Source organism: Tursiops truncatus, chromosome 2, assembly GCF_011762595.2.
Source record: "Tursiops truncatus isolate mTurTru1 chromosome 2, mTurTru1.mat.Y, whole genome shotgun sequence".
NCBI classification, from domain to species: Eukaryota; Metazoa; Chordata; class Mammalia; order Artiodactyla; family Delphinidae; genus Tursiops; species Tursiops truncatus.
This window is the reverse complement of record NC_047035.1, coordinates 91,391,080-91,418,223: the sequence shown is the minus strand read 5'-3', so window position 1 is coordinate 91,418,223 and position 27,144 is coordinate 91,391,080. Positions and strand designations below refer to the sequence as shown.

Sequence of the window (27,144 nt, the reverse complement as noted above, 5' to 3'; positions counted from 1 at the left end):
TCAAGTGTAGGCCAAAACGTATGTCTCATTATAGACCCTAGGTTATGTAGGCCCATACAAACATAGTACAGTGCTTTGATTCTGAAGCCAAGGTCATTACGAGTGGTCTTTTAAAGGTCCAGTTAATAGTTTCCACTGTCGATAAAAAGGATAGACTCCGCTAACCAACTTTTTTTGAATGTGTTCCTTAATGATCATGCTACTTTTGAATAAGCTGAATGCCTTCCCTGCTTCTCTAGATAAATGAGAGATAAATATTTTCTTTTATGAAGAGGATATGGATTTATGTGATCATGGTCTGTGGCATTCTTAACAATAAATGGCCCTACTTTCTAATCATCCTAGAAAGTTTACAAATCAATTATTCTAGAAATAAAGAAATTATTTTGATAAACATTTCTGTCTTCTAATTGATGTATGGTTGACCTTTCCAAATCATAATTATTTTGAATGAACCTGAAAACATTTGGGCTATGTGACTTTATGATATCAATCAAAATTTTATTAAAAAATGTTTCTATTTTAGGAAGAAATACAATCTAATTTTGAAGGTCTGCTTTCCATTGTCCCCTTATAACTATTTATTTGCCACTATATTTAAAACAATTTCAAAATCAGTTTCCTGTCCTGAACACTTGGGTACTGAATTGGTCATTAGAGGGGTATATTTTAAATATATTAAACAACATAATTAATGCTCCTCAAAGAAACACTTTCAAATATTTTTCCTTTTACTATTGGGGCATTCTGATCTTGCCAGAGAGACAAAAATAATTACGTCCATTGTATGAAAGAGAGAAGTTGAAAGACTTTCTCAAACTATGTAGTAATTAATAACAATACCTAAACATCTCCTGTAAATCCCAAATTCCAGATCAGTTCTTACATAATGGTTATGATATATGCATTTTTAACCATAGTTCATTGAGTTTTTCCAATTGGGAAGTCAAACTCTCCTGTCTTTTATTTAATATAAGCCAACATGATGGTAGAAACAATATGACATCAGTGACTGATGTCAGAAATGAAAATGGGCTCTCTAGACAGTTATCCTACCCTATTTCAGAAAAAAATATATAATTTGTAATTTTTGTATCCTAAAATTAGTGTTCAGGATAGAACATGATGATTGTATGATGCAGCAATATTTTATATTCCACTAAGAAAGAAAAATTCTATCAATCCAAAGATTCCATTGATTGTAAAATGCTACCCTAGTTCAGAGTTGTTAGTATGTGGAAAAAATTTTGCATCTTAAAATCAGTTAAATACAATATTAAAAAAAAAAGATACATGTCTCTGCCTCTGTTTATGGTGGAGATTTGTCTCTGAGAAACCAGCAGTAACAGAGGCTTTTGTACTATGTCGTGCACCGTTATTTGTCGTTTTTCATGGAGGAGCCATTTCAGGTGATTGGAGTAGACAGAGGCATCAAGCAGCAGTAGCAGGCAGAGGGGAAAAATACCAGTAAAAACAGTAATGTATAATCGGTCTTATTGCATGTGATAGGTTGCTTACTTGAGCTGAGAGATTAGATAAAGGAATCAGCCACTATTAACAATTTTAATTAATTTAAAAAAACGGAAAATGTTTATTATATTGAAATTTGACTCCTGCTATACTAGTCCCTGTGGAGAAACAAAAATACTCGTATTAAAGGAATATAGTATTTAACTGGGAGAAAGAAAATATGTACGTAATATCCAAATATAGTACAAATTCAGATAGGAAGTACAAATTCAGATAGGAAAATGTGGTGAACAGCCTAAGTGCCACAAGCATTCATGGACTCCTTTGCTGCTGTGTTTTATGCTGTCGGGTGCTAAAATAGCTCCATTTAGGAAATAACTAAAAACTTCTATACATGTTGATTTCTCAGGTGGCCTGGATGAGGCTCTCTATAATGTTATAGCCATGGCACGGGAACAAGAAATTCCTTTTGTGTTTGCCCTTGGAAGAAAAGCTCTAGGACGCTGTGTGAACAAGCTGGTTCCTGTTAGTGTGGTGGGAATCTTCAACTACTTTGGTGCTGAGGTAAGACTTAGAAGATGCAGTCCCTCACTGCCCACCCGCCATAGTACATCTTTGGACACGTGCCATTGTTATGTTTGAGCATTTGGAGAAGTGATATGATGACTCTCCTGGAATGAGTGGAAAATTCTTGAGTATTACATTTCCTTTTTTCGTGTTGAAAACATTTGCATAAGTCAATCCTATAGCATTGTGAAAAGATTTTAGCTCGTATTTCTGCCACAGTGATTTTTTTTTTCCTGGGTTCAGATATGTACTCCTTGACAATATATGTAACTGCTGGGTAAAGGTATCCAGTATTGTACAAAGTAAAACAAATTTCTTCAGTCTGTATGTTGGGTATATTTTGTGCTGCTAGGAGTCAAGAGAGAAAAGAATCCTTTATTTGGAGAGGATTTTCCTTTGAAAATGAAATTCCTAAACCAATTGAGAGAATAATTCTACACCCATGATATTTGTCTTCCTCTCATAGTCGACTAATACAAACTTTGCCCATAGGAGCTGATAAATGATAAAGTAAATGTTATTTATTTAGAGTAATGCTTATTAACTGATAACATTTTAAGATTGGTGGGGTTTTTTGAATGTGTGGGGTTCTTTTTAGAACATCATTTGACCTGTGGCTTTTACATTGAAACATTTTCAGTTGTACTTGTTTTAAATTGTATACAATCTGTGCATACAATAACGTTTTTATGATGTTGATTCTAAAGTATTTTGTGACACAACTGATGGACCATTTTCCCTCTTCTCAGCCATACTATTTGTGTATATTTAAGTGTCTATCTTTCCTATCCAGTCACCATATTGAATACCCCCATTCGCTATCCATTCAGTTTCTCTCCCACTACCCATTAAATTATCTGTCTACCCACCTACTCTTTACGATCATGTAATTGATATTAGTCCTGCCATTAGAAGCCCATGCTTTCCTCAGTTATAGATATCACACTGCTTTGTCATAGTTAATGTGTTTCTTCATGTAAGTGTGAATTCCTCAAGGGTAGGACCCTTGTCTTTTTTTTTTTTTTTGACATCTTTATTGCAGTATAATTAATTTACAGTGGCGTGTTAGTTTCTGTTTTATAACAAAGGGAATCAGTTTTTATCTCCTCCCTCTTGCGTCTCCCTCCCACCCACCCTATCCCACCCCTCTAGGTGGTCACAAAGCACTGAGCTGATCTCCCTGTGCTATGCAGCTGCTTCCCACTAGCTATCTATTTTACATTTGGTAGAATATATAAGTACATGCCACTCTCTCACTTCATTCCAGCTTACCCTTCACCCTCCCCGTGTCCTCAAGTCTATTCTCTACATCTGCATCTTTATTCCTGTCCTGCCCCTAGGTTCTTCATAAACATTTTTTGTTTTTTAGATTCCATATATATGTGTTCACATACTGTATTTATATTTCTCTTTCTTATTTCACTCTGTATGACAGACTCTAGGTCCATCCACCTCACTACAAATAACTCAATTTCGTTTCTTTTTATGGCTGAGTAATATTCCATTGTATATATCTGCCACATCATCTTTATCCGTTCATCTATCGATGGACACTTAGGTTGCTTCCATGTCCTGGCTATTGTAAATAGAGCTGCAGTGAACATTGTGGTACATGACTCTTTGAATTATGGTTTTCTCAGGGTATATGCCCAGTAATGGATTACTGGGTCATATGGTAATTATATTTTTAGTTTTTTAAGGACCCTCCATACTGTCTCCATAATGGCTCTGTCAATTTACATTCCCACCAACAGTGCAAGAGGGTTCCCTTTTCTCCACACCCTCTCCAGCATTTATTGTTTGTAGATTTTTTGATGATGGCCATTCTGACTGGTGTGAGGTGATACCTCATTGTAGTTTTGATTTGCATTTCTCTAATGATTAGTGATGTTGAGCATCCTTTCATTTATTTGTTGGCAATCTGTATATCTTCTTTGGAGAAATGTCTATTTAGGTCTTCTGCCCATTTTTGCATTGGGTTGTTTGTTTTTTTGATATTGAACTGCATGAGCTGCTTGTAAATTTTGGAGATGAATCCTTTTCAATTGCTTCATTTGCAAATATTTTCTCCCATTCTGAGGGTTGTCTTTTCTTCTTGTTTATATGGTTTCCTTTGCTGTGGAAAAGCTTTTAAGTTTCATTAGGTCCCATTTGTTTATTTTTGTTTTTATTTCCATTTCTCTAGGAGGTGGGTCAAAAAGGATCTTGCTGTGATGTATGTCATAGAGTGTTCTGCCTGTGTTTTCCTCTAAGAGTTTTATAGTGTCTGGCCTTACATTTAGCTCTTTAATCTATTTTGAGTTTATTTTTGTGTATGGTGTTAGGGAGTGTTCTAATTTCTTTCTCTTACATGTAGCTAGCTGTCCAGTTTTCCCAGCACCACTTATTGAAGAGGCTGTCTTTTCTCCATTGTATATTCTTGCCTCCCTTATCAAAAATAAGGTGACCATATGTGCGTGGGTTTATGTCTGGGCTTTCTATCCTGTTCATTGATCTATCTTTCTGTTTTTGTGCCAGTACCATACTGTCTTGATTACTGTAGCTTTGTAGTATAGTCTGAAGTCAGGGAGCCTGATTCCTCCAGCTCCGTTTTTCTTTCTCAAGATTGCTTTGGCTCTTCGGGGTCTTTTGTGTTTCCATACAAATTGTGAAATTTTATGTTCTAGTTCTGTGAAAAGTGTCATTGGAAGTTTGATAGGGATTGCATTGAATCTGTAGATTGCTTTGGGTAGTATAGTCATTTTCAGAATGTTGATTCTTCCAATCCAAGAACATGGTATATCTCTCCATCTGTTTGTGTCATCTTTAATTTCTTTCATCAGTGTCTTATAGTTTTCTGCATACAGGTCTTTTGTCTGCTTAGGTAGGTTTATTCCTAGGTGTTTTATTCTTTTTGTTGCAATGGTAAATAGGAGTGTTTCCTTAATTTCTCTTTCAGATTTTTCATCATTAGTGTATAGGAATGCCAGAGATTTCTGTGCATTAATTTTGTATCCTGCTGCTTTACCAAATTCATTGATTAGCTCTAGTAGTTTTCTGGTAGCATCTTTAGGGTTCTCTATGTACAGTATCATGTCATCTGCAAACAGTGACAGCTTTACTTCTTCTTTTCCAATTTGGATACCTTTTATTTCTTTTTCTTCTCTGATTGTTATGGCTAAAACTTACAACAGTATGTTGAATAATAGTGGAGAGAGTGGACAACCTTGTCTTGTTCCTGATCTTAGTGGAAATGGTTTCAGTTTTTCACCATTGAGAGTAATGTTGGCTGTGGGTTTGTCATATATGGCCTTTATTATGTTGAGGTAAGTTCCCTTTATGCTTACTTTCTGGAGGGTTTTTTATCACAAATGGGTGTTGATTATTGTCAAAAGCTTTTTCTGCATCTATTGAGATGATCATATGGTTTTTCTCCTTCAATTTGTTAATATTGTTTATCACATTGATTGATTTGCATATATTGAAGAATCCTTGCATTGCTGGGATAAACCGCACATGATTGTGATGTATGATGCTTTTAATATGCTGTTGGATTCTGTTTGCTAGAATTTTGTTGAGGATTTTTGCATCTGTGTTCATCAGTGATATTGGCCTGTAGTTTTCTTTCTTTGTGACATCTTTGTCTGTTTTGGTATCAGGGTGATGGTGGCCTTGTAGAATGAGTTTGGGAGTGTTCCTCTGCTATACCTTGGAAGAGTTTGCGAAGGATAGGTGTTCGCTTTTCTCTAAATGTTTGATAGAATTCGCCTGTGAAGCCATCTGGTCCTGGGCTTTTGTTTGTTGGAAGATTTTGAATCACAGTTTCAATTTCAGTGCTTGTGATTGGTCTGTTTATATTTTCTATTTCTTCCTGGTCAGTCTCAGAAGGTTGTGCTTTTCTAAAAATTTGTCCATTTCTTCCAGATTGTTCATTTTATTGGCATAGAGTTGCTTGTAGTAATCTCTCAAGATCCTTTGTATTTCTGCAGTGTCAGTTGTTACTTCTCTTTTCAGTTCTAATTCCATTGATTTGAGTCTTCTCCCTTTTTTTTTTTTTGATGAATCTGGCTAATGGTTTATCAATTTTGTTTATCTTCTCAAAGAACCAGCTTTTAGTTTTATTGATCTTTGCTATTGTTTCCTTCTTTTGTTTTTTCATTTATTTCTGATCTGATCTTTATGATTTCTTTCCTTTTGCTGTCTTTGGGGGTTTTATTGTTCTTCTTTCTCTAGTTGCTTTAGAGGTAAGGTTAGGTTGTTTATTTGAAATGTTTCTTGTTTCTTGAGGTAGAATTGTATTTCTATAAACTTCTCTCTTAGAACTGCTTTTGCTGCATCCCATAGGTTTTGGGTCGTCGTGTTTTCATTGTCATTTGTTTCTAGGTATCTTTTGATTTCCTCTTTGATTTCCCTTGTCTTTATATCCCTGAAAACCTTTTACATTACTCGAGGATGAGCAGGTAATAAATGTTTCTTTAATTAATTGTATGGTTGATGTATATCTGCCTGTTACGTTAAACTTCATGTGAGAATTTAGGTGCTAAGTAGCTCTGTGATAAAGACACATAATAACAATGTACTCTTTTGTTCATTATTAGAGTTTATGGAATAGGAATGGGATCAGGGTCAGGAAAAGGGGATGTGTTTGTTTTTAATTGTATTGACTTCTTACTGAACTGTGTATGTTAGGTTATATGTATGATATATTATAAAATGTTTGGCAGTTTTGTTGTACATTGCTTTTCTTGCCTTCTCCATTTTGAGGTAGTAAGTTATTGTTTAAACCAAAACACATTCATAAAATGGAGGTAAAGGAAGTACTGCTATATTGTCCAGAGTGTCTACTCATAGTAATGTAGTGCACCTACCCTATATTTACCATGTAATAATGCTAACCTTTGCATTAAGCTTTCTGTCCTTACCCTGATATTCAAAGCTTTTATTCCCTAATAGCTTTTCTCTTCAATTTTATTTTCTCTTCTTCTTGTGTATTGTTTTATTCCCAACAGTTTCTGTGTTTTATTTATATTGTAAAACCAATGTTAATCTCAAAATTGCATATCCATAAGCCTGTTTTCTTTTTGTTGGCTGCACTTAAGTGCATGGTTTATTGCAAACAAATATTTATGAAGTCTCTTACTTGTAACTCATGGGGGCTTTTTTTTATCAGAATCCATCCTCCTTTTTAAAAATAAGTAAAAATAAGTAAATCCTGAATATAGTTTTGATACTACTAGCACCCACCCCTTTTCAAAAATCAATACAGTTAGCAGCAGTGTTTATTGTACCTGTATTGTACTTTAAACTGCAGCCGGGTAAAGCACATTACTTATGCTTTTCCTGCTTAAGTTTAGTTTTTAGAGATACATTATTCCATCGTAATATGACACGTTTGCCATGCATTCATGTTGTTATGGTTTATATTTAAATGACAGTGCCTTGTTAAGAAAAAAAAAATGTGCTGTACTTTTTCTCCATTGTCTGAAAACGTAATTTTATATATATAATTAAACATACTCTTCCAGGTGGCCAGGTCATATTTACCATCTAAAATGTTTTACTTAGTGTGTGGGTATGTTGCATTCTGATACTAAATCAAGACATTAAACAGGAGTAGAATGTTGTTGAATTGTGTTGAATTGTGATGTAAGAATCACTAAAAGTCATTTGATGTAAGAATCACTAAAAGTCATTCTTTGGTTGTCTTTCTGGTGACTGTGAAAACTTCAGTTTTCTTTAGACATCGCTAGGTGTCATAGTTATTGAAGTACAGCTTTAATGCCTAACGAATTTTGCCATTTATTAACACAAATGTGCTCTGTCATTTACAGTTTCATTGGGGTTATTAATTCCATTCATGTTCATTCTCTTTTGCTGATGGAAGAACTTCTGGTTAACTCCACATTCTATTTCCAGATTCTTTATTCTATTTTTATAATTAGCCTTTCATCATTTTCAAGGCCGCAGCTAGCCATACCATCACTTCTTTTTGGTCTTATTGTAAAGAGTTCTTTCAGCAAGCAAACATGATAGGGAACTTTTCATTCCTGTGGAGACTGCCATCTGCTTCTGCATCCTTCGATATCACCCTGCATACATACACTCATTCCCTTATATTCGAACCCATATAAGATTCTTCACTGCTCCTCAAACAAGCCTGAACTTTATTAAGTCTGTACCTTGGTTTATGGTTTTGCATGCTTGGCTAAGAATGTACTGTCTCCACTCCTCAAAACTATACCAGATTTTCAAGGCCTACATCAGGTGTCATATTCCTTTATGAATTCTTCACTGATGCCCAGCAGTTAGATGTTTCCTCCCAAAGCTAAAGCACTTTGTACATGTCAAGGCATTTAAGGTATTGTCCCCTGAATCATCGTCTCCTGTCCTCTCCTTTCAGCCATATGGAAGGTTCCTTGAGAGCAGAGGGGTGGTTCCAGTAGTCTTGCTACCCACTGTAGTGCCACATGCTAAAGGGTGCAGTTGTTGAATTGATAAACTCTGTAAGAACTTTAATATAGCATATTTAGTGGCTAGTACTGAATCAAGAAGTTGCCTCAGACTTGTGAGAATTAACTAAACAATATATGTAAGTTACAGAGTATTTTGTAAGGTTCTGTGGTTTGCATACCATTTGGATTTTGTGCTAATAGAAAGTGTATCCAGTCCTGAAACAGTAGAGGTATTTATTGCTAATGGTAGTAATAAAGAGTATACCAAAAAATGGACTGGGCAAAATGTCTTTCTTTTTAGAGCCTGTTTAATAAGTTAGTAGAACTCACTGAAGAAGCCAGGAAAGCATATAAAGATATGGTTGCAGCAATGGAACAGGAGCAAGCCGAGGAAGCCTTGAAGAACGTGAAAAAGGTGCCACACCACATGGGGCATTCTCGGAATCCCTCTGCAGCCAGCGCCATTTCTTTCTGCAGTGTTATTTCTGAACCCATCTCTGAAGTCAATGAAAAGGAATATGGTAAGTTATTACATACCATTTTAAATGACTGAAATTTTGAAATAATTTAATGATTACTGTCATTTTAAAAATGACTCTCCATGCTACCTTTTGTTTTTATCTTCTTGATTATTCAAATTTTGCTCACATTTTTGGTTTAAAAATTGTATTACACATGTCCATTGAAAGTTAGGAGAATATTTGGGGCTGAGAGTTTCTGTGAGACCCTGAAATTAGTCACATTTCCAAAATCTTAAAAAGAAAATCCCAAAGGGATTTAAAAAGCCAAATGTACCATTCTTCTGACCTATCACTAAGTAAATAAATAAATTCTAGGAAGTTTTATTCTAATACTTTATACTTGATTATTAAAATTTTGTATTTACTGTGTAAACAAAAGACCTGAATATTCAGTCTAAACTTATCAAACGTAGACTTGTGACATTTGTCTTGAGTTAAATCTGATGGTAGTGAAAAGGACTTATAGACTAAAAACAGTATTTATGTGTAAGGTTTAAAGTAACAATAGTTACTGTACTCTGCATTTTAGTAGTTTCCTTGCAATGTTTCTATAATACTTTGAACGCTAGTACTAGAATACTAGATTACTTTCTTGATCTAGTTTCTGTTTCATTTCCCCTGTTCTTTTTTAAAAATAGTGCAGCCACCTTCTTCACCTTGGCTTCTTGTTTTTCTTTTCTCTTTTTAGTCGTATCTGAAAGTTTATCAAATAGCTTGTTGCCACCTAAAATGTAACATGTAAAAAACTGAGTCATCGTTTTCTTCCTTTCTTCCCACACTTCTCTTTCCTGCTCTCCTTGTCTGTGATTGTAGTTAAATGTTTGGAATGCTTTTGACAAAGCTGCAGACCAGAGGCAACTAACAAGTTATTGTGCACCTTTCAGAAACTGTTGGTCAGGCAAAGGTGATTCTGGCTTAGAGGCAGAGATGTTTCTTTGGTTAAAGTGATACTAGTTGAAAGTAAAGAAGATAAAGGGCCAACTTTGTAAATGAAATCATTTCTCTATATAGTGATTAGTGACATGCCAGATCTCAAAGGTAAACTGCAAGATAAATTCCTAAAGCTGTGGATTTGGGGAAATGACTGTGATCTTCATTTGGGCACATAAAAAGAAAAGTTATAAAAAGAACCTCTCAAAGACTTAGAAGATGTTTTCAAAACACCAGATTTAAAGTGTTCAAAGATTGAAGCCTTGGCTTTTCCACAGTCTGCCTAGGGTATTTAGGCCTAATTGATTAATTTCTGAGCCTCAGATTTGTCTTCAGTAAAGTGAGAAGGGTTTGTCTAGATCATGTATAACGTTTCATTCAGAGCGAAAGTTTTGTGAGCTAATGGCTGAATTCTAAGAAGGGATTTAGACAGAACCTTAAAGTTTCTGGCCTATGATCTGATTTATGAGGACGCCAACAAAATAAGTGGAAATAATCATAAATAATTTGCTTTGAGAGTAAAGCACAAAGTTACTCTGTCAGTATCAGATGTATTCAGCAACAGACATAAAACCCACTAATGGGGCTTCCCTGGTGGTGCAGTGGTTGAGGGTCCGCCTGCCAGTGCAGGGGACGTGGGTTCGTGCCCCGGTCCGGGAAGATCCCACATGCTGCGGAGCGGCTGGGCCCGTGAGCCATGGCCGCTGAGCCTGCACGTCCGGAGCCTGTGCTCCACAACGGGAGAGGCCACGACAGTGAGAGCCCTGCGTACCGCAGAAACAAACAAAAAAAAACAACCCACTAATGTGGCCTGAGAAATTAGGATATTTAATTATTTCACAATGTTGTCAATGTCCCTAGTTCTTTCCTTTTTTCTATTCTTCCATTTTCAGTCTGTGGCTTCTTATTCTTGTGCTGATCATCTCATGTTCATAAATGGCTGCAGTGGCCCTGGGCATCACAACAGTTCAGGCAGGAGGTTCAAGCAGTATGCTCTTTTTATCAGTGAAGGAAACAATTTTCAGAAGACTTTGCCTTTTGTTTCATTTGGCCAGAGCCGACCATGTGACTGCTTTTAGCTGCAAGGGAGATGTGGGCAAGAGAATATCTGGCAAAGGGGAATGGGATAGTCATGATAGTCTAAGAACTATTTTAATTCCTCCCATGGAACTGTGTTCAAGTCCATCTCAGGTTTGGGGGTTCTGTTAGCCAGGAAGAAAATGGGGAATGACTCTTGGGTAGACAACAAATAGTGTCTCCCATGCCATTCTGGTGCAAGATTTCTAAAATGTTTTCTTGTGATTTCCACAGTCTAAAGAGAAAACAAAGCTGGGAAAGGGATGCTAAACATTGGTAGAATAGAAAGGTTCCTATGATAGTTCAGTCTTACTGTTCTTTGTGTACACCGTAATTGTTTTCTTTGCTTATGTTTTCCTTCCACCGGAGCTGAGTCTCAATTTTGTCATACTTACGTGAAACAGATAGTTTCAAACATAAATCCCAACTGAGCAGTACATTCTTTGAGATAGAAACCTGACACCTAATGGGCACTTGACATATAATAATAATAGCTCACTTACTGAATTCTTACTAGGCACTTTTATTAAGACATTTAATCCTCTGAGCAGTCCTAGGAGATAAGAAATATTGTACTGCATTTTACAGATGAGAGAACTAAAATGAAGTGAGGTAAATCACTTGCCAGTGTCACAGAGCTGCTAAGTTTGACTCTAGAATTCTTAGCCAGTGTGATGTGAATTCCTTGTGTGTTGAATGAATTTCCAGTAGGACCATACAGTAGGTTTTCAGTAACCCCTTGTGAGGGGAGGACTACCTCTATCTATCTTGAGTTTCCGGCTCATTCTCTGCCACCACACCTTCTTCTGTAGGGTCTTGAACTCATCTCTGTGTTCCTCTACTATATACAACTATCTAAAGATGGACAGCTTCCCTCTGTGTACTGACTGATGGGAGAAATACACACACCTCATCCTCTGACAAACCAACTAGTGTCAAAGTTGAAAAGGTAGTTTCACAAAGAACCAACTAACAAAACAGGAAAGCATAGAGGGGTTAATAAGCAGCTTTATTGACTAAATTCTGCTAAAGTAAACAATTCAGAATCAGGGTAGGTTTGGATCAGTAACATTTCCAGGTTTGTTGAGATCTTTGACCCTGCCTTTACATTGCTTCCTAATCCCTTCTTCAGAAGTGGGCTTCTCGATGTGCTATTCTGGCTTTAGACTCCTGTATTCAGCCCAACCCCCTCCCATCCCCTGCCCGCTCCTCCAGCCAAAGACGGCATTTTCATACTCGCTTTGTTTCTCCCCATCACAGTTATGTGTTTGTGTGCTCATTAGTTGTTGATCAAGCTTCACCTATTACTTTAAGGTGGAACCCTGGACCCTCCCCGTGGATATGTGACCTCAGTGGCTCTTTGATCATAGTGACAGGTCTCTTGATGGCTAATCACAGAGTCCCTTGTCTCTGCTTCCAAGGTCATATCTCCCTTTCCTTTCCAAAGGACCTGTCTGGCTTTCAGCTCACCTACCTAGTAGCTGAATGCCCAAGACAGAGCCTGGAGAGAGATCAGCCCTGCTCAGTCTTCTGACCACCTTTCTTTTTCCTGTTCCTTTGACTCACTGTTAAGGGAGAGGTGGGACTTTTTCTAAGACCCCACATGAATTCTTATAATACTTTTGAAAGAGGAAAAAAACTGTCGGAAGGAAATAAGTGTACCTAAATTTTGTAAATTGTATGGCTTTTGAAAGTTATTTTCTGCATAATTACATATATGGGTGAAAATTTCCATTTACTGTAAAGGCTTATTTTCCCAGCACATACTGTATGCCAGCCACAGGAACACAGAGATGAGTGGGAATGAGGAGGGAGGAGGCAGTAGAACAGAAAACAAAAAACAAATGCTTTTGAACCAAATATGCAGAAAGTGCTGTGGGAGTTCAGGTTAGTGATGGTCTTAGGAAAATCAGGAAAGGCTTCACAAAGGAACTGGCATTAAAAGTTGTCAAGAATGAGTAGGAGTGTGAAGGGTAAATGAGGAAAACACATCTCATACAGAAAGAACAGCTTATGCAAAGCAAAGAATTGTAAACAGAAAGGGGATGACTTCTGTGAGCAGTGAGAATTCAAAGTGACCTTGAGCATGGAATGCATGGCTGGGGGTTAAAATGAATGGGACCAGAAGGATAGATTATGAAGGGCTTGGTTACTAAACTAAGGAGTTTGGATTACTAGGGTAATAAAAAGCCAGTTAGACAGTGATGTGGTCAATTCACAAAACCAATTAGAAAGGTATAGTAGATGTACAGCAAGATAAAGGAGGCTTGAGCTAAGGCAGTAGTGACCAAATTTAATAGTTTTGGGGCTAGAAGTGACATGGTATAGTTATGAGTTCAGTGGAATGAAGGGATATATATAGTAAGGGAGAAAGATAGGATTAAGGATTACTATAAGGTTTCTTCTGCTTTGAGACTGAAAAGGATGTTATTAACTGAGAAAGAATAAAGGGAGGAGGACTAGATTTTTTTGTCATGTGGTAGGAATGCAAGTGGAAAGACCTGTTCTACATTAGAAGTAGCTGCAGGAAAGGAAGGTTTTTTTCCCCAAACCATGCGCCCTGACTCCAGGTGGCCAAAATATGGTCTGTAGCAATATATGATTGATGGGGGGCGATCAAGTTAAGTATATTTGTATGAATAGGCTTGCTTTATCACTACAGCTTGATCATTATGCCTGTAAAATGCAAATAGCAGCTACAATGCAAATAGAAGGGGATTTTTATTTTTTAAGAAAAGGCAAAAATAAGTGGGACTACACCAAATCAGACAGCTTCTGTACAGCAAAGGAAACCATCAACAAAATGAAAAGGCAGCCTACTGAATGGGAGAAAATATATTTGCAAATCATGTATCTGATGAGGGATTAATAACCAAAATATATAAATAACGCATACAACTCAATAGCAAAAAAAAAAAAAAATCCGATTTAAAATTGGGCAGAGGATCTGAATAGACATTTTTCCAAAGAAAGACACACAGATGACCAACAGGTACATGAAAAGATGCTCAACATCACCAGTCATCAGAGAAATGCCAATCAAATCCACAGTGAAATATCAGCTCACAACCTGTTAGTTGGCTGTTATCAAAAAGACAAAAAATAACAGATGTTTGCAAGGATGTGGAGCAAAGGGAACCCTTGTGCACTGCTCATGGGAATGTAAGTTGGTGCAGCCACTAAGGAAAACAATATGGAGGTTCCTCAAAATATTAAGATGAGAACTACTGTATGATCGAGCAATTCCACTTCTGTGTATTTATCTGAAGAAAATAAAAACACTAGCTCAAAAAAGAGGTATTCACCCCCCATGTTTATTGCAGCATTATTTACAATAACCCAGATACGGAAACAACTTAATGTCCATTGATGGATAAATTGGTAAAGAAGATCAGTGGATAAAGAAGATGTGTGTGTGTGTGTGTGTGTGTGTGTGTGTGTGTATACACACACACACACACACACCGTGGAATATTACTCAGCTATTAAAAAGAATGAAATCTTGCCATTTGTGATAATAAGGATGAGCCTCGAGGGCATTATGCTAAGTGAAATAAGTCAGACAAAGAAAAACACTGTATCATCTCATTTATATGTGGAATCTTAAAAACAAAACAAAAAATAAACAAAAAAACCCCAAGAAAATCCCCCAAGCTCATAGATACAGAGAACAGATTGGTGGTTGCCAGAGGCAGGGGGTGCTGGGGGTGGGCGAAATGGGTGAAGGGGGTAAAAAGTTACCACCTTCCAGTTATAAAATAAATATGGCTTGGAGATCTAATGTACAGCATGGTGACTACAATTAATATTATTGTGTATTTGAAAGTTGCTAAGAGGGTAGATCTTAAAAAAAATTGTAATTATTAATGGGGATGGATGTTAACTAGACTTCTTGTAGTGATCATTTCTCAGTATATGCAGATACTGAATCATTATGTTGTACACCTGAAACTATAATAATATAATGTTTTATGTCAGTTATACCTCAGTGATAAAAAAATTAAATGGAAAATAAAATAAAACGTACAAAAAAACAGGTGGGAGAGTTGTTCTTCATCTCCTGATTCCTAGTACATTTTTTGCTATAAACTGACTACCTGTTGTTAAAAATAATTTAGATTATCACCACTGTATTATATAATAACACTTCATTATTTTTTGGCTTCAAAGTCACTTGGTAAGCCAGGCAACATACATATGTTATAAAACACATTTTCACAAATATTAGAAGTACATGCATGGCATCTTTGCTTATAAATGGAAACACAAGTTCCATTACAGGCCAAAAGACAGCTCTGAGTTGCTAAAGGAGCACAATATAAGCCTGTTAAATCAGAACTATTTCTTTCTCTTTTTTTTTCTGATGGACATCTTGGCTCTGCCATCTGTGACTTGTGGATCCTTGGGCCCAGGACACTTCAGGGCCAAAAAATGTTAGGCAATTCATTGGTTTTTATGAATACGTGGATTTTATATATTAGAGTGAGTGAGCTCCTGTTAGTATTAGATCTTTTACATTCTGAAGCATTAATGTACTTATTTTGGCCTCTTTGTTTCTTTATGTTAAATATGCTGGGGTTTTTTGAGAACTGTTTTCCATTTATAACATTCCAGTCAGTTGGTGAGCCAACAGATTTCTATAGTTTGTTCTCTCTTGTAAGAGTTGCATGATTCTGAAGCAGTGTTCTGGTTTTTAAGAAATCTGTTTGATATTTGCAGAAACAAATTGGAGAAACATGGTGGAAACTTCGGATGCATTGGAAACATCAGAAAATGAGAGAGAAGTTTCTTGTAAGCACAGCACATCTGAAAAACCCAGTAAACTTGCATTTGACACAGCCCCTGTTGGTAAGCAGCCATCTTCAGTGGCTGCAGGCAGTACTACCTCAGCTACAAACCCTGGAAAACCAACAGTGAGTGATAAAGAGGACGTGAAGCCAGATGACCTGGAATGGGCCTCACAGCAGAGTACAGAGACCGGCTCTTTGGATGGCAGTGGCCGGGATCTTTTGAATTCCTCCATCACCAGCACCACCAGCACTCTTGTACCTGGCATGCTGGAAGAAGAGGATGATGAAGACGAGGAGGAGGAGGAAGATTATACTCATGAACCCATATCTGTAGAAGTGCAGCTCAATAGTAGAATTGAGTCTTGGGTCTCTGAGACTCAGAGAACGATGGAAACTCTTCAGCTTGGAAAAACCCTTAATGGTTCTGAGGAAGACAATGCAGAGCAAAGTGGGGAAGAGGAAGCAGAGGCTGCTGAGGTGCTAGAGCCAGGGGTGGATAGCGAGGCCTGGACTACTGACCATCAAGCAAGTCAGGAACAGCAGAAGCCCAGCAACTGCAGCTCGCTGAGCAAGGAGCACTCTGATTCTAATTATACGCCCCCAAGTCTATAACTCAGGAAATGTCAGCTATCTATCTCCAACTATGTAAGGGTTGCAGCCATTATATTTCATGCTTCATCTCAACATTTTGCACTGTCCAGTATTTAATATATGTACTTAATTCCTGACAGATATTTTTGTAGCTGTCTTTCACTTGTTATGATCCATAGCTTAGCTTTTAATTAGCATCTAAGTGTCTTTCTAAGAACTGTACGGAAAATTCAGAATTGTTTCAGCTTATTTTATTATGGAAAATAACGATTTAAAAAGAAGACCAGATTTTAAAGAAAGTAAATTTAAAATGCCTGTTTAGTCATTTTGAAGGTTAAAGGCTAAGCTTCTAAGAAAAGGAGCAGTTACCAGTGTTTGCTTCAAGACTATACATCCTATACTCTAATTTGTCTGACCAAAAAGTTGTTTGGGCTTCTTTAGAGAAGAACTGGAGGTAGAGTTAGAAAACTAAAAAAATGGCTGAGGGTAACTAAGTTCGCAAAGTGTTTTGTATTAAAAATGGATGCACCTTTTATTTAGTCCACAAATGCTTATTTCAGAAGTCACTGATCATGGTAATTGATTAAAGTTGGGATGGGCTAAGACAGAGCCTCCAATACTTAGGCTAGCAAAGGAGCCACCATGGTAGGTTAGAGCTGGCCTTATTTGTGGAAAGTTAGATATGTTTGTCTTTGATAGTGAGAAGTCACCCATGATAGGACATTCTGGGTTCTGTTTCACATTTGCTTCTTACTTACCTCAGGAATGCTCTTGTACATAGTCGTATTTGCATAAAATTAGGCAAATTTTGACAGGTGAATAATTGTAACCGTTTGTATGACTGCAGCACTTAATTGTAAACTGTCCAGAAGCAGAGTCTTATACTGGTGTGTTCTCTTGCATGCTTCTGATTTGGGATTCTCTGGACTTAAAATATGGATCTGATTGAGTATTCATACTTTGTCCTGAGTGAAAAACCGTTGCACCTTTTAAGAAGAATATTTTGTCCCTAACCTTGAGCACCTGCCAGGTAACACTGACCACAGTTACTGACGGGAGCCAGGGAAAGGAACTTTATGCAATTGTAACATGTATCCTGATAATCAAGATTTGGAAGAGGAAGTTTTGAAGAAAAGAGAAAGTTCTACTTGTGCTGAAACTATTAGATGATTTTAGAGTGTGGAGATAGGCACAGGTATTAATTCTTGATCACTGTTAGTTATCTCTACCCTTCTCCTGGAATGTTTATACCTCCTTGGGTGAAGTTAAAGTTACTCAGCTAAATGTTTTGCTAGTCAGTCACCACCTGGTAGTGACCTCTGCAAGTGTATAACGGTGGGAGAATTACAAATTACCTATTTTTCTGTCTTCCCTTCAACCACCCACCACCTCCAGTTAACCAACACACGTGTCTGCGTGTACACACACACACACACACACACACACACACACACACACACGCATGCCAGCGTTACACTTCCAACTCCGATAAGCAGGCACAGAACTGAAGAGGGAGGGGTATTTTCCCTGCCCAGGTTTTATGGGGCAGAGCTTTGCCTCACAGAGGTGAGAGGGAAGAATTGGGCAGATTCTTTACTGAATGCATTGGGACTACTGTTCTAGTATTGATGTATTTATTGATAATCCCAACATTAATTACTGGAGAGACCAGATTCTTGGTTGATGACTTAGTTATTTGTGAATTGTGAAAGTTTAGGAGCATTGCTGTGTAGGAAATGTCAAGTCTATCAACTTTATTAGCGTGCTAAAAGGGGACGTTATTGTACTGTCCTGCCTAAACTGTTCTTCAGTATAGACTTCTTAGGCACAAAGTATCCAGTACTTAAAGGTGTGTAGCATGTAAGGAATGAAGCCTCTGAAATAGTAATCATGGATTTATATGTGGCAGATCCTACTGGCTCTGTACCTTTGGAAGTGTTAGTTGGTTTAAAGAAATGATAGAGGTTTTGAACTACTGACAATCTTAAAAGTATATTGAAAAATTTTGCATACTTTTTAATGGTGTAAATTTCCTTTGCCTGGTGTCAGTGATTCAAATAACTCTTGATCTTAAGGTAATGAGTGGCTTTTCAAAGGTTTCTTATATTTTATATCTCTACTGAATGAGAATTGTCATTTTAGATTTTTTGACATTTGTATCAAAAGGGAAGTTGAAGAAATCTTCAGAACACCAGTAACTTTGAATTTTGCTATAGACTTCAGAAGTGTTCAGTTATGTGTTTGATAAACGCTCTTGCACGTGCAGTATCTTCTGTCAGCAAACCCAAGGGACCATGGCCTTTTTTATATGAGACAGGTCACCTCTAGAGGACAACCCAAAATTTACTAAAGGAAATGCTACTGTGTAGAACGTAGCATTGGTAATGTACTAATGGTAGTATTGGTAATGTCTTTATAATTCGTTTCCTTTTGATAAATTCTGGAATTTGTGTAAATTATGTGCAGGCAGAGGTGTGAAAATTAGGAAAGTGTTTTTTGGATCTGGGGTGAGTAGCTCTTTGGAGATTTAGAGAGATCTAATGCTAAGAATAAAGGTTCGTCATCACAAGAAATAAAAACCATAGTGATTTTTTTTCTTCATGTGTAGAGGTGGTTTTAGTGGCAATAATTAATATTAGATTTCTATTTCAATACATAAATATATTAATTAAAATATGAATTGCACTCCCAAAACTAGATTTCTGCTTCAGTAGGTTTGTTTGCTGTGAAGATTACTTCTCAAAAGACAATGTTCATATTAGCTTAACTTTTGGTTTAAATATGTTTGTAAATGTTGTAATATATTTCTTTTGACTAAACGTTGGAAAAAATGTGTTATACATTGAAAAGTTTTTAAAGGCTCTGAATGGATGTCATTTTTGCAGAGATGGTATTTTATATGCTTCCAGTATTTGGAAAAGAATTAGTCAAAAGGAATTCACATAGTTCAAATATTGAGAAATTAATATCCAAATAATGTAATTGTCTGATTTCTTAATAAGCTGGGGGAGGTGGGTGGGATGGGAATTACAGTGTGCAAATGAGTAGTGAGCTCCACATTCATTTTTCAACTCTTTAGCACAAAACTGTTCAATCCTAACACATTGTTACTTTAATATATATATATATATAAAGAAGTATTACTGTTTGTAAAGCTGCTGTTTGCTTAAAAAGAAAAAGACCTGTCATTTAAGTATTTTATGTATGTTGTGTCAACAAAGTAGAACATTAACTTATCCATTTAAACACTTTATCTTTTTTTGACTTAAATTTTTTTTGTGAAATAATATATCTTCTTCCTCCCTTGTTCCTTCCAACCTTTACACACATCACAGAATCAGCCAGACTGTTTGCCTAATCTGAAATCTGAATTCTAATTAATGATAAAAATTTAAACTTTGTTGGCACATCACACCTTAAGAGGATTTGTATTATTTTGTAATTTAATTTCTAAGTATACCACATGAATTTATAATTTACTGTCTTAATCATAATGCTCTAATTAAAAACTAGCAAAGTTAGTGTGAATTATAACATGAAGGGATTTTCATCTTGATAGGTCTTTTGCTGTATGAAGGATGATTGCTATATCACATTATAGGGGTAATAACAGCTTTTTTGCACTATGTAAATACTAGTGGAAATTCTTCTGTAACTAATAAAATGATTATTGAAATGTAGCCTATCATTTCAGAATAGGTGCTTGAGGAATTCCTGACTTGCCCAACATGTAGGATAGAGAAAAGAAGAGTCCAGCTTGTGGTATCCCTTAGTGCTCTCATGGGTTTGCCCAAAGAAGGTATAATCTGCAGGAAGGAGTAACTAGTAAAAATCTCTGTGGTTGGTGTGATCTGTGGCATGGGTCTAACCATCTCACCAGAGACCATCTTAGTGTTAGGAAAAGGCTCCTACCAATTCCTTCTCCTTTTTATGCTAGTTACTCTGTGCCAGACATTGTTCTAAGCCGTTTCCCAATATTAACTTACTTAATCCTCACAGCAGCCCTATGAGGAAATACTATTACAATTTCTCACTTTTTAGATGATGAAATAATCATGGAAATGTTAAGTAACTTGCCCAAGCTCCACAGCTGGTAAATTAGCAGATCTGGGATTCAGACTCAGTCCTGTGGTCAAGTCTATGCTTTTATTCACTATGTCTTCTATGTTATGTCAGCACAAAATGCTCAATGTGTGCAAACTAAGCAGGGCTTCCCCTCATCTTCATGTGTCTTCTGCAGTGTGAGATCTGCCGGGACTGAACTGATTGCCTCAGAGACTGGATTTACTGAGCCTCACCTGATCACCCTTTGCCTGGAGTTGTCTCAGACCTTGTCACTGTATCACAATGAAGTGGAGGAAATCTGAAAACTCATCTGTTAGAAAATAGTAGGTTCACTAATTTTCATAATGAAAAATTAAGTTTTGATGATCACAAAGAGAAAGGAGGGATGCCTCTCAGTTGTTATCAGGACAGTTCCCTTTCTTGGACCAAAATTTGTACTACTGCTGACAGAGTTCCTTCCCTAACAGTGATCAGGTTTTCTTAGAAGTGACCAGAAGAGGGTGTGCATGGCCCCTGAAAACAGTCAAAGGCTACCATGTAATATTAATAACTTTTTTTTTAAGTGAGGAGAGAGGGAAGAGAAGTATCCTGAACTATGGGCCTGACCATGAAAGGTGTTTAGTTCTGAGTCTAAGCTCAGAACTTGGGAGCCATACACATAAGTATTTCATTTTAGAAAGAGAACACCATCAAAAGACATTTAGATCACACGTTAAGTAGTTCAGTTATTTGAAATGTCTAAGTTATCTTAGCAATTCAGTATTTTAGCTTAACATGGGTTCTTCTGACACGTATGAAATATGACACCTGGCTTATTACATTATAGGTAATAATGGCAGCCTTGTGGATCACAGGGCCAAAGCATGTTTCGCCGGAGCTCCCACAATGCAGAGTTTGGAAAAGGGGGAGATGTTTCTATTTTGGACCCTGTCTCAATCTCTTTTATTTCCCCTCACCCTGCTCCTCCCATCTCTCTGACACTTTGAGTGATTATTTGGCAACCCTCTGGTAAGGAAAGAGATTTATTCTTGCAGAAATGCGTTGGGTAACTGTGTGGCTATAACCTGGCTGCCTGTATTCAAGGTACAGAGGGTTAGAGCAAATAAGATACTGAATTGCATGAAGTTTGGAGCTCCTAGCTGAGCAACCAGAGAATGCAATTGTGACTTAGCTGTGGTTTGGGGCCTGGAGTAGTACAGGTTTCTGTGGAAGGAATGAGTGCTTTGTCTTCTCAGAAGCATCAGGCTTGGTCATAGCCTTGAATTACTAGAGGGCACAGGTAATAACCACAGCCTTCCTATGGTGGGATTCTGATTTAAGGCAGTGTTGGTTGCACCCTTATCTATTAGAGGAAGAGTGATGTGAGTAAAAGTGGTACCTGCTTAGGTGTACAGATTCCCCAGATTATCTTTGCTTCTTTGTTTACCTGAGTTGGAGCATTTTCATTGCTTTGTAAACCCTCTGCTTGAGAATAGGATAATGATTGAAATTTAAGCAGTTAATTTTGTGTGTTAGCTCTGGTTAAGGAGGAATAAGAGAAAGTTTGAAAATTATTGGTTTCTCAATCATAGGAGAAATATTAGAGGTGATTATCCCTGTCATTGTACTTTTTCCTTGCTTTCCCCTTCCTAAAACCTGTCTTGTAAGGCAAATGGTGATTTCTCATAAATGCTCTAATATTTGTAATTAGGAAGGTAAGAAAGATCTGTGTTCCTACTTTACAAATATTCAAACACAATGATGGCCAAGAAAAAGGATTCAACTGGTCAATTTTTACTTGTTCCTTAGTACTCAAGGTGCACCATTTAAACTATTTCATAACCTTTTAGTTAAGGGGATCAGCAAACTGCATGCAGCCTGTGAGCCAAGTCAGCCAGCAGCCTTTTGTTTGTTTGTTTGTTTTGTTTGTACCGGGTCTTAGTTGCGACAGTCGGGCTCCTTAGTTGTGGCATGCGAACTCTTAGTTGTGCCATGCATGTGGGATCTAGTTACCTGACCAGGGATCGAACCTGGGCCCCCGGCATTGGGGGCGTGGAGTCTTAACCACTGCGCCACCAGGGGAGTCCCGCCAGCGGCCTGTTTTTATAAATAACGTTTTCTTGGAACATAGCCTCACCCATTCATTTACATATCGTCCATGACTGCTTTTGTGCTACATTGACAGAGTTGAATAGTTGTGACAGAGACCATCTGGCCCTCAAAGCCTAAAATATTTGCTATCTGGTCCTTCACAGAAAGTTTGCCAGCCTCTCAAATTGATGATGATGTCCAACAGCACTTGATACTTGTGTGGTTTTTCCCCAGTTCTTCCCTTTATTTCTAGGGATGATACATCTGTCATGGATGTACTAGAAATAGTATAAAGTTCTACCCAGTGGTAGAAGGCATGTGGCTGCCTGGGAGGAGCATCATTGGAAACAAGCCCTGCTGCTTTGTCCGTACAGGGCTTTGGGAGGCCTGGGCTCATGTTTCTCATTCTCTACTCCCTCTGGACCATCGGCCAAGTCCCTTGATTCTCTGGTTCACCTTTATCAACGAGGGATGTGCCGGTTGAGTCAGTTATCCTCCTTGGGGAAACAGCAAGTCCATTCCTTGGTCAGGGGTGGTCCTGAGTTGGACCAGGCTGGGCACTTTCCAAGGCCACCATAGCCAAAGGCTGCCAGTACCCCTCAAAGCAGCTTGGTACCCAGAATGGGCCATGGTAGTTAAGTCAATCACCCTAGTTTCCTCAAAAATTTGAACTGAAGGCCACAGGAAGTGAATGGAGTGGGTGTGCCAAGACAGTAGAGAGGCTCCTGATGCCGAAAACTTGGCCTCTGTGCACCAGTGCCAAATCAAATCCCAGAGACGGAGTTTTAGGTAAAGTAGAAAAGAACAACGTTGTTGCTTTGGCAGGCAAAGGGGGACACAGTGGAGTCGTGCCCTGAAAAACTGTGTGTCCCAACCCAGGAGGATTTGGTGAGTTTTTTTTTTTGCGGTACGCGGGTCTCTCACTGTTGTGGCCTCTCCTGTTGCGGAGCACAGGCTCCGGACGCACAGGCTCAGCGGCCATGGCTCACGGGCCCAGCCGCTCCGCGGCACGTGGGATCTTCCCAGACCGGGGCACAAACCCGTGTCCCCTGCATCGGCAGGCGGACTCTCAACCACTGTGCCACCAGGGAAGCCCCTGGTGAGGAGTTTTATAGCAAGGGTTCAAGGGCAGGCTTGCTGATAAGGATCAGGGTGTGTGCAGGGTCTTCACTCCTGTAATCTGGTCTCAGGTGGTCTGATAAGCTTCTCAAGGTTATCAAACTGTCATCTTCTCTGGAGTGAAGAATGCTGACATCTTCCATTTGTTGGGGGTTTTAGTTCTGTAAAGAGCTCAAAGAGATTGTTCTGTGTATCCCTTGAGGCAGAACCAGGACCTGCCCCAAGGCTGCACTATTGTTTCTTGCCTGCTCCTGCCTTGTCTCTGCATCCCCTCCCTTCCCTGATTGGCAACTGTTCGAATCTGTCTTGTGGAACTCAGGGAAGGTCATGGAGGCTGGAGGCTGTTCCCTACAAAGGAGAAACAGGGGACACAGAAAGGCTTTTGTGCCCAGGAGCCCCTCAGGGTTCTGCTCAGTTTCACCAGGAGAGCAACAGAACAAGGATCTGCCTTCTATGCTGACAGCTTTGCCTTTTTAGCCCGTTCCTAGGCCTTTGATCACTACTGTTTTTTCTTAATTGTAGAGAGCTTGTCTGTTTTTAACAACCAACAGAGTCTTCCATAGGTGATCTTTAAGGTTCCTTCAAACCCAAATGGTCTATGATTCTGTGAAGAGAGGCGTTCACCATAAATGCTTTGAGAACTTTCCACCTTTGTGGTTACATGTGGCAAGAACCAGCATTGTGTCAGGGTGGGTGGCTGGGGGCATAAAGAGTGGTACCAGGGCTGCAGCGGGGACGCAAGAGCACCTGGAGGGTGCTCTCTCCAGGCAGAGCTGTAGGTGTGGAAGCCTTTCAGTCTCTCCAACCACCACCACCTCCATTACACTCAGATAGGGTGTCCAGAACCAACTAGCCCAAATCCTTGAGCCCTCTTCTTCCCACACGTCCAGTCCGTCAGGAAATTCTGTTAGTTTCATACCAAAATATAACCAGAATTCAATGACTTTTCACTCCTTCCTGGCTTCACCATCTCTCACATGGATTCTTGCAACCATCTCTCCCCTGGTCATACTGTTTTCACTCTTGTGCTCCTGTGGTCTATTCTCAACACAGCAGCCATAACAATCCTATTACAAACGTAAGAGATCATGTCACTCCTCTGTTCTAAGCCTTCCCATGGCTCCATCTCACCCGGAGAAGAAGACGACTTCTTCCTTATCTACAGTGGTCCACATGCCTGTGCACTCACACAGAGACCTCCTCTGACCTCCTCTTCTGCCACACCTTTCCGCCCACCCTCGCTCACTCTACTGGCCTCCTTGCTAGGTCTGGAACATGGCAAGCATACCACTGCCTCAAGGCCTTTGCACTCTCTGTTCCCTCTGCTGGAAAGTCCATTCATCCCGCACCTTCTTTGGGTCTTTGCTCAAGTGCACCTTTACAGTGAGGCCTCAGGGGAGTCAGGGGCTACCCTATCTGAAATGGAACACTCCTTTGTCATTTTATTGCCCAAACCTGCTCTTCCCCTCCGCCACCCATCTGTACTTACCAAGCTCTAACTTCCTCTAGATTTTATTCATCTTGTCTCTCCTCCCCTGCTAAACCCTGTGCAGGCAATGACTTAGGACTGTTTTGTTTCTGCTTACCCTCAGTGCCTAGTACAATGCCTGGCACAAAATAGGCACTCAATAAATCTTTCGAATTAATGAATGAAAGAAGGCTAAAGCAAGGAAATCAGCATTTGCAGTGCAGCCGTGCTCTGTGCAGCCACTCCTACTCTCTGACTTCCTGACAACCCCTACTTCCCCTTTTGTTCATGGTCTGGGATTGGAAGAAAAACTAACCTAAATCTCAAAGGGAAAAAGCCTTACCCTAGAATAGGGGGGCTCCTAGAGTTACTCTGTATTTAATGGTCCTGTGTTGCTTATAACTCAAAACATACGGTAGGTTTAGTACCTAATGATTCCTGTATACGCGGAGGTGACACATATGTGAGACATTTCTATGAGGTTAAATGGGGAGGGGGCAAGAATGCACAAGCAACTTCCAGTGTATCTGTAACGTTTCATTTTTAAGCTGTATGATCAGTACATAAGAGTGTGGTATATTATTCTTTATATACTTTTTACATGCTTGAGATATTTAATTAGAATAACCAAAAGGAACAGGCCAACTAAAATGCAACCACTTTCTATTCTGTAACTGACTTCCCACACTTTGTACTGAGTCTGCCTTCAGTACATTGACAAAGAAGATTAGTGGTAGAAATGGAACTAGAAGTCAGGATTAAATCCCTATCTTGATTGATTTAGCAAATAGTTACAATTTGTTAAGAGCCAATAGCTACAAATTTTATCTTCTTCCCCATGAACCAGAAACTGTCTCACTTCATCCATCACCTGGCCTAACCCTCCCCCAGGTAAGGAGAAATATGGCTCACACCTATGACTTTCCCATCTGCTCTCCAGCTGGAACAAGGTGCTTTAATCTTCATGGAAAGATTGAAGACTGTGTTGGCAACCCACTTATCTGGTTTCCTTAGCAACGAGAACACAGTATTTAAAGTGATGGCTTCCCTTGCTCAGAATAGAAATTAAGTAAGCCTGATCCTGGTGCCCTGGGTCTGCTCAGGGCTGCTTTACCTCTTCAAAGACTCTTTCACACCTGTTCAGGTAGCAAAACTCTAAAGGGACAACCACTTAGAGTATAATCATAGCAAACACTCTGGACCTGTGTCCATAGCCAACTCACCCTTGCCAGTTATAGTGGCCCCCATCTACAATCCCTGGAAATATTGACCAAATTCTCTTTTTAATTCAAGAATTGAAGAAAATTTTTCCATGTCCTCGCAACTTCTGCAGCAATTTAGGTAGGCTGCCACCAGTTTCCATGAAATCTGAGCAAGAATCAAGATGATGAAGCTGCCCAAACATTTAGGAAAAGCACAAAGGAAAAAAGAAAAGAACTTTTAGAGGAAATTGCTATTAAAGGACTGTGGCCAAGCATCTACTGTCTTGTCAAACAGAGTTGAACAGGTTTCCTTACTATCAGACTTTTTATAGCCTCTAATATCCTAATGCATTTTGACTCTCCATGAGGGGAAAGATTTATTATATGTCAGGCAGCAGTTCCTCAACATGTTGGACCATGGAACATGTGATGATTTACTTGGCCATAGAGAGCTTTCTCTGTGGAAAAACTATGAACATCCTGGAGGCTGGTAATTAATGCTAACTTTGAGGCCAGTGGGGCATCAGTCCACAAACTAGATGCTGTGCTTGGTCTTGATGGTGGCAGTGGCAGCATTGACATCTTCGGAAACCATGTCGCCACGGTACAACAGGCAGCAAGCCAGCCATGTATTTACTATGGCAAGGGTCGCATTTCACCATCTGGTTGGCTGGCTCAGAGCAAGCATTGGTGAGATCTGCTTCAGAGTTCCTAGTTTTCAGATTTCCTGGGGAACTAGCTTTTCATGTAATGTGCATAAAAGCATGTTGCTTAAGCTATGAAGGTCCAGGAAGATGGGACACACAGGGACTCCTGGACTGCTCTAACTCAGAGGTTCTCAAC

General features: G+C 38.7%; 1 protein-coding gene across 1 annotated transcript in view; it reads left to right on the top strand.

Moving 5' to 3' along the window:
• The window catches only part of SECISBP2L (SECIS binding protein 2 like), a 62,303-nt gene extending 42,246 nt beyond the window's left edge, over positions 1-20,057 (top strand). Inside the window, exons 16-18 of the mRNA XM_019929168.2 lie at positions 1,880-2,034; positions 8,770-8,989; positions 15,716-20,057. Coding sequence (XP_019784727.1) covers positions 1,880-2,034; positions 8,770-8,989; positions 15,716-16,398 — 1,058 coding nt within the window. The 3' untranslated portion in view covers positions 16,399-20,057. The remainder of the gene's footprint in view (positions 1-1,879; positions 2,035-8,769; positions 8,990-15,715) is intronic.
• The last annotated feature ends 7,087 nt before the right edge of the window (positions 20,058-27,144 follow it).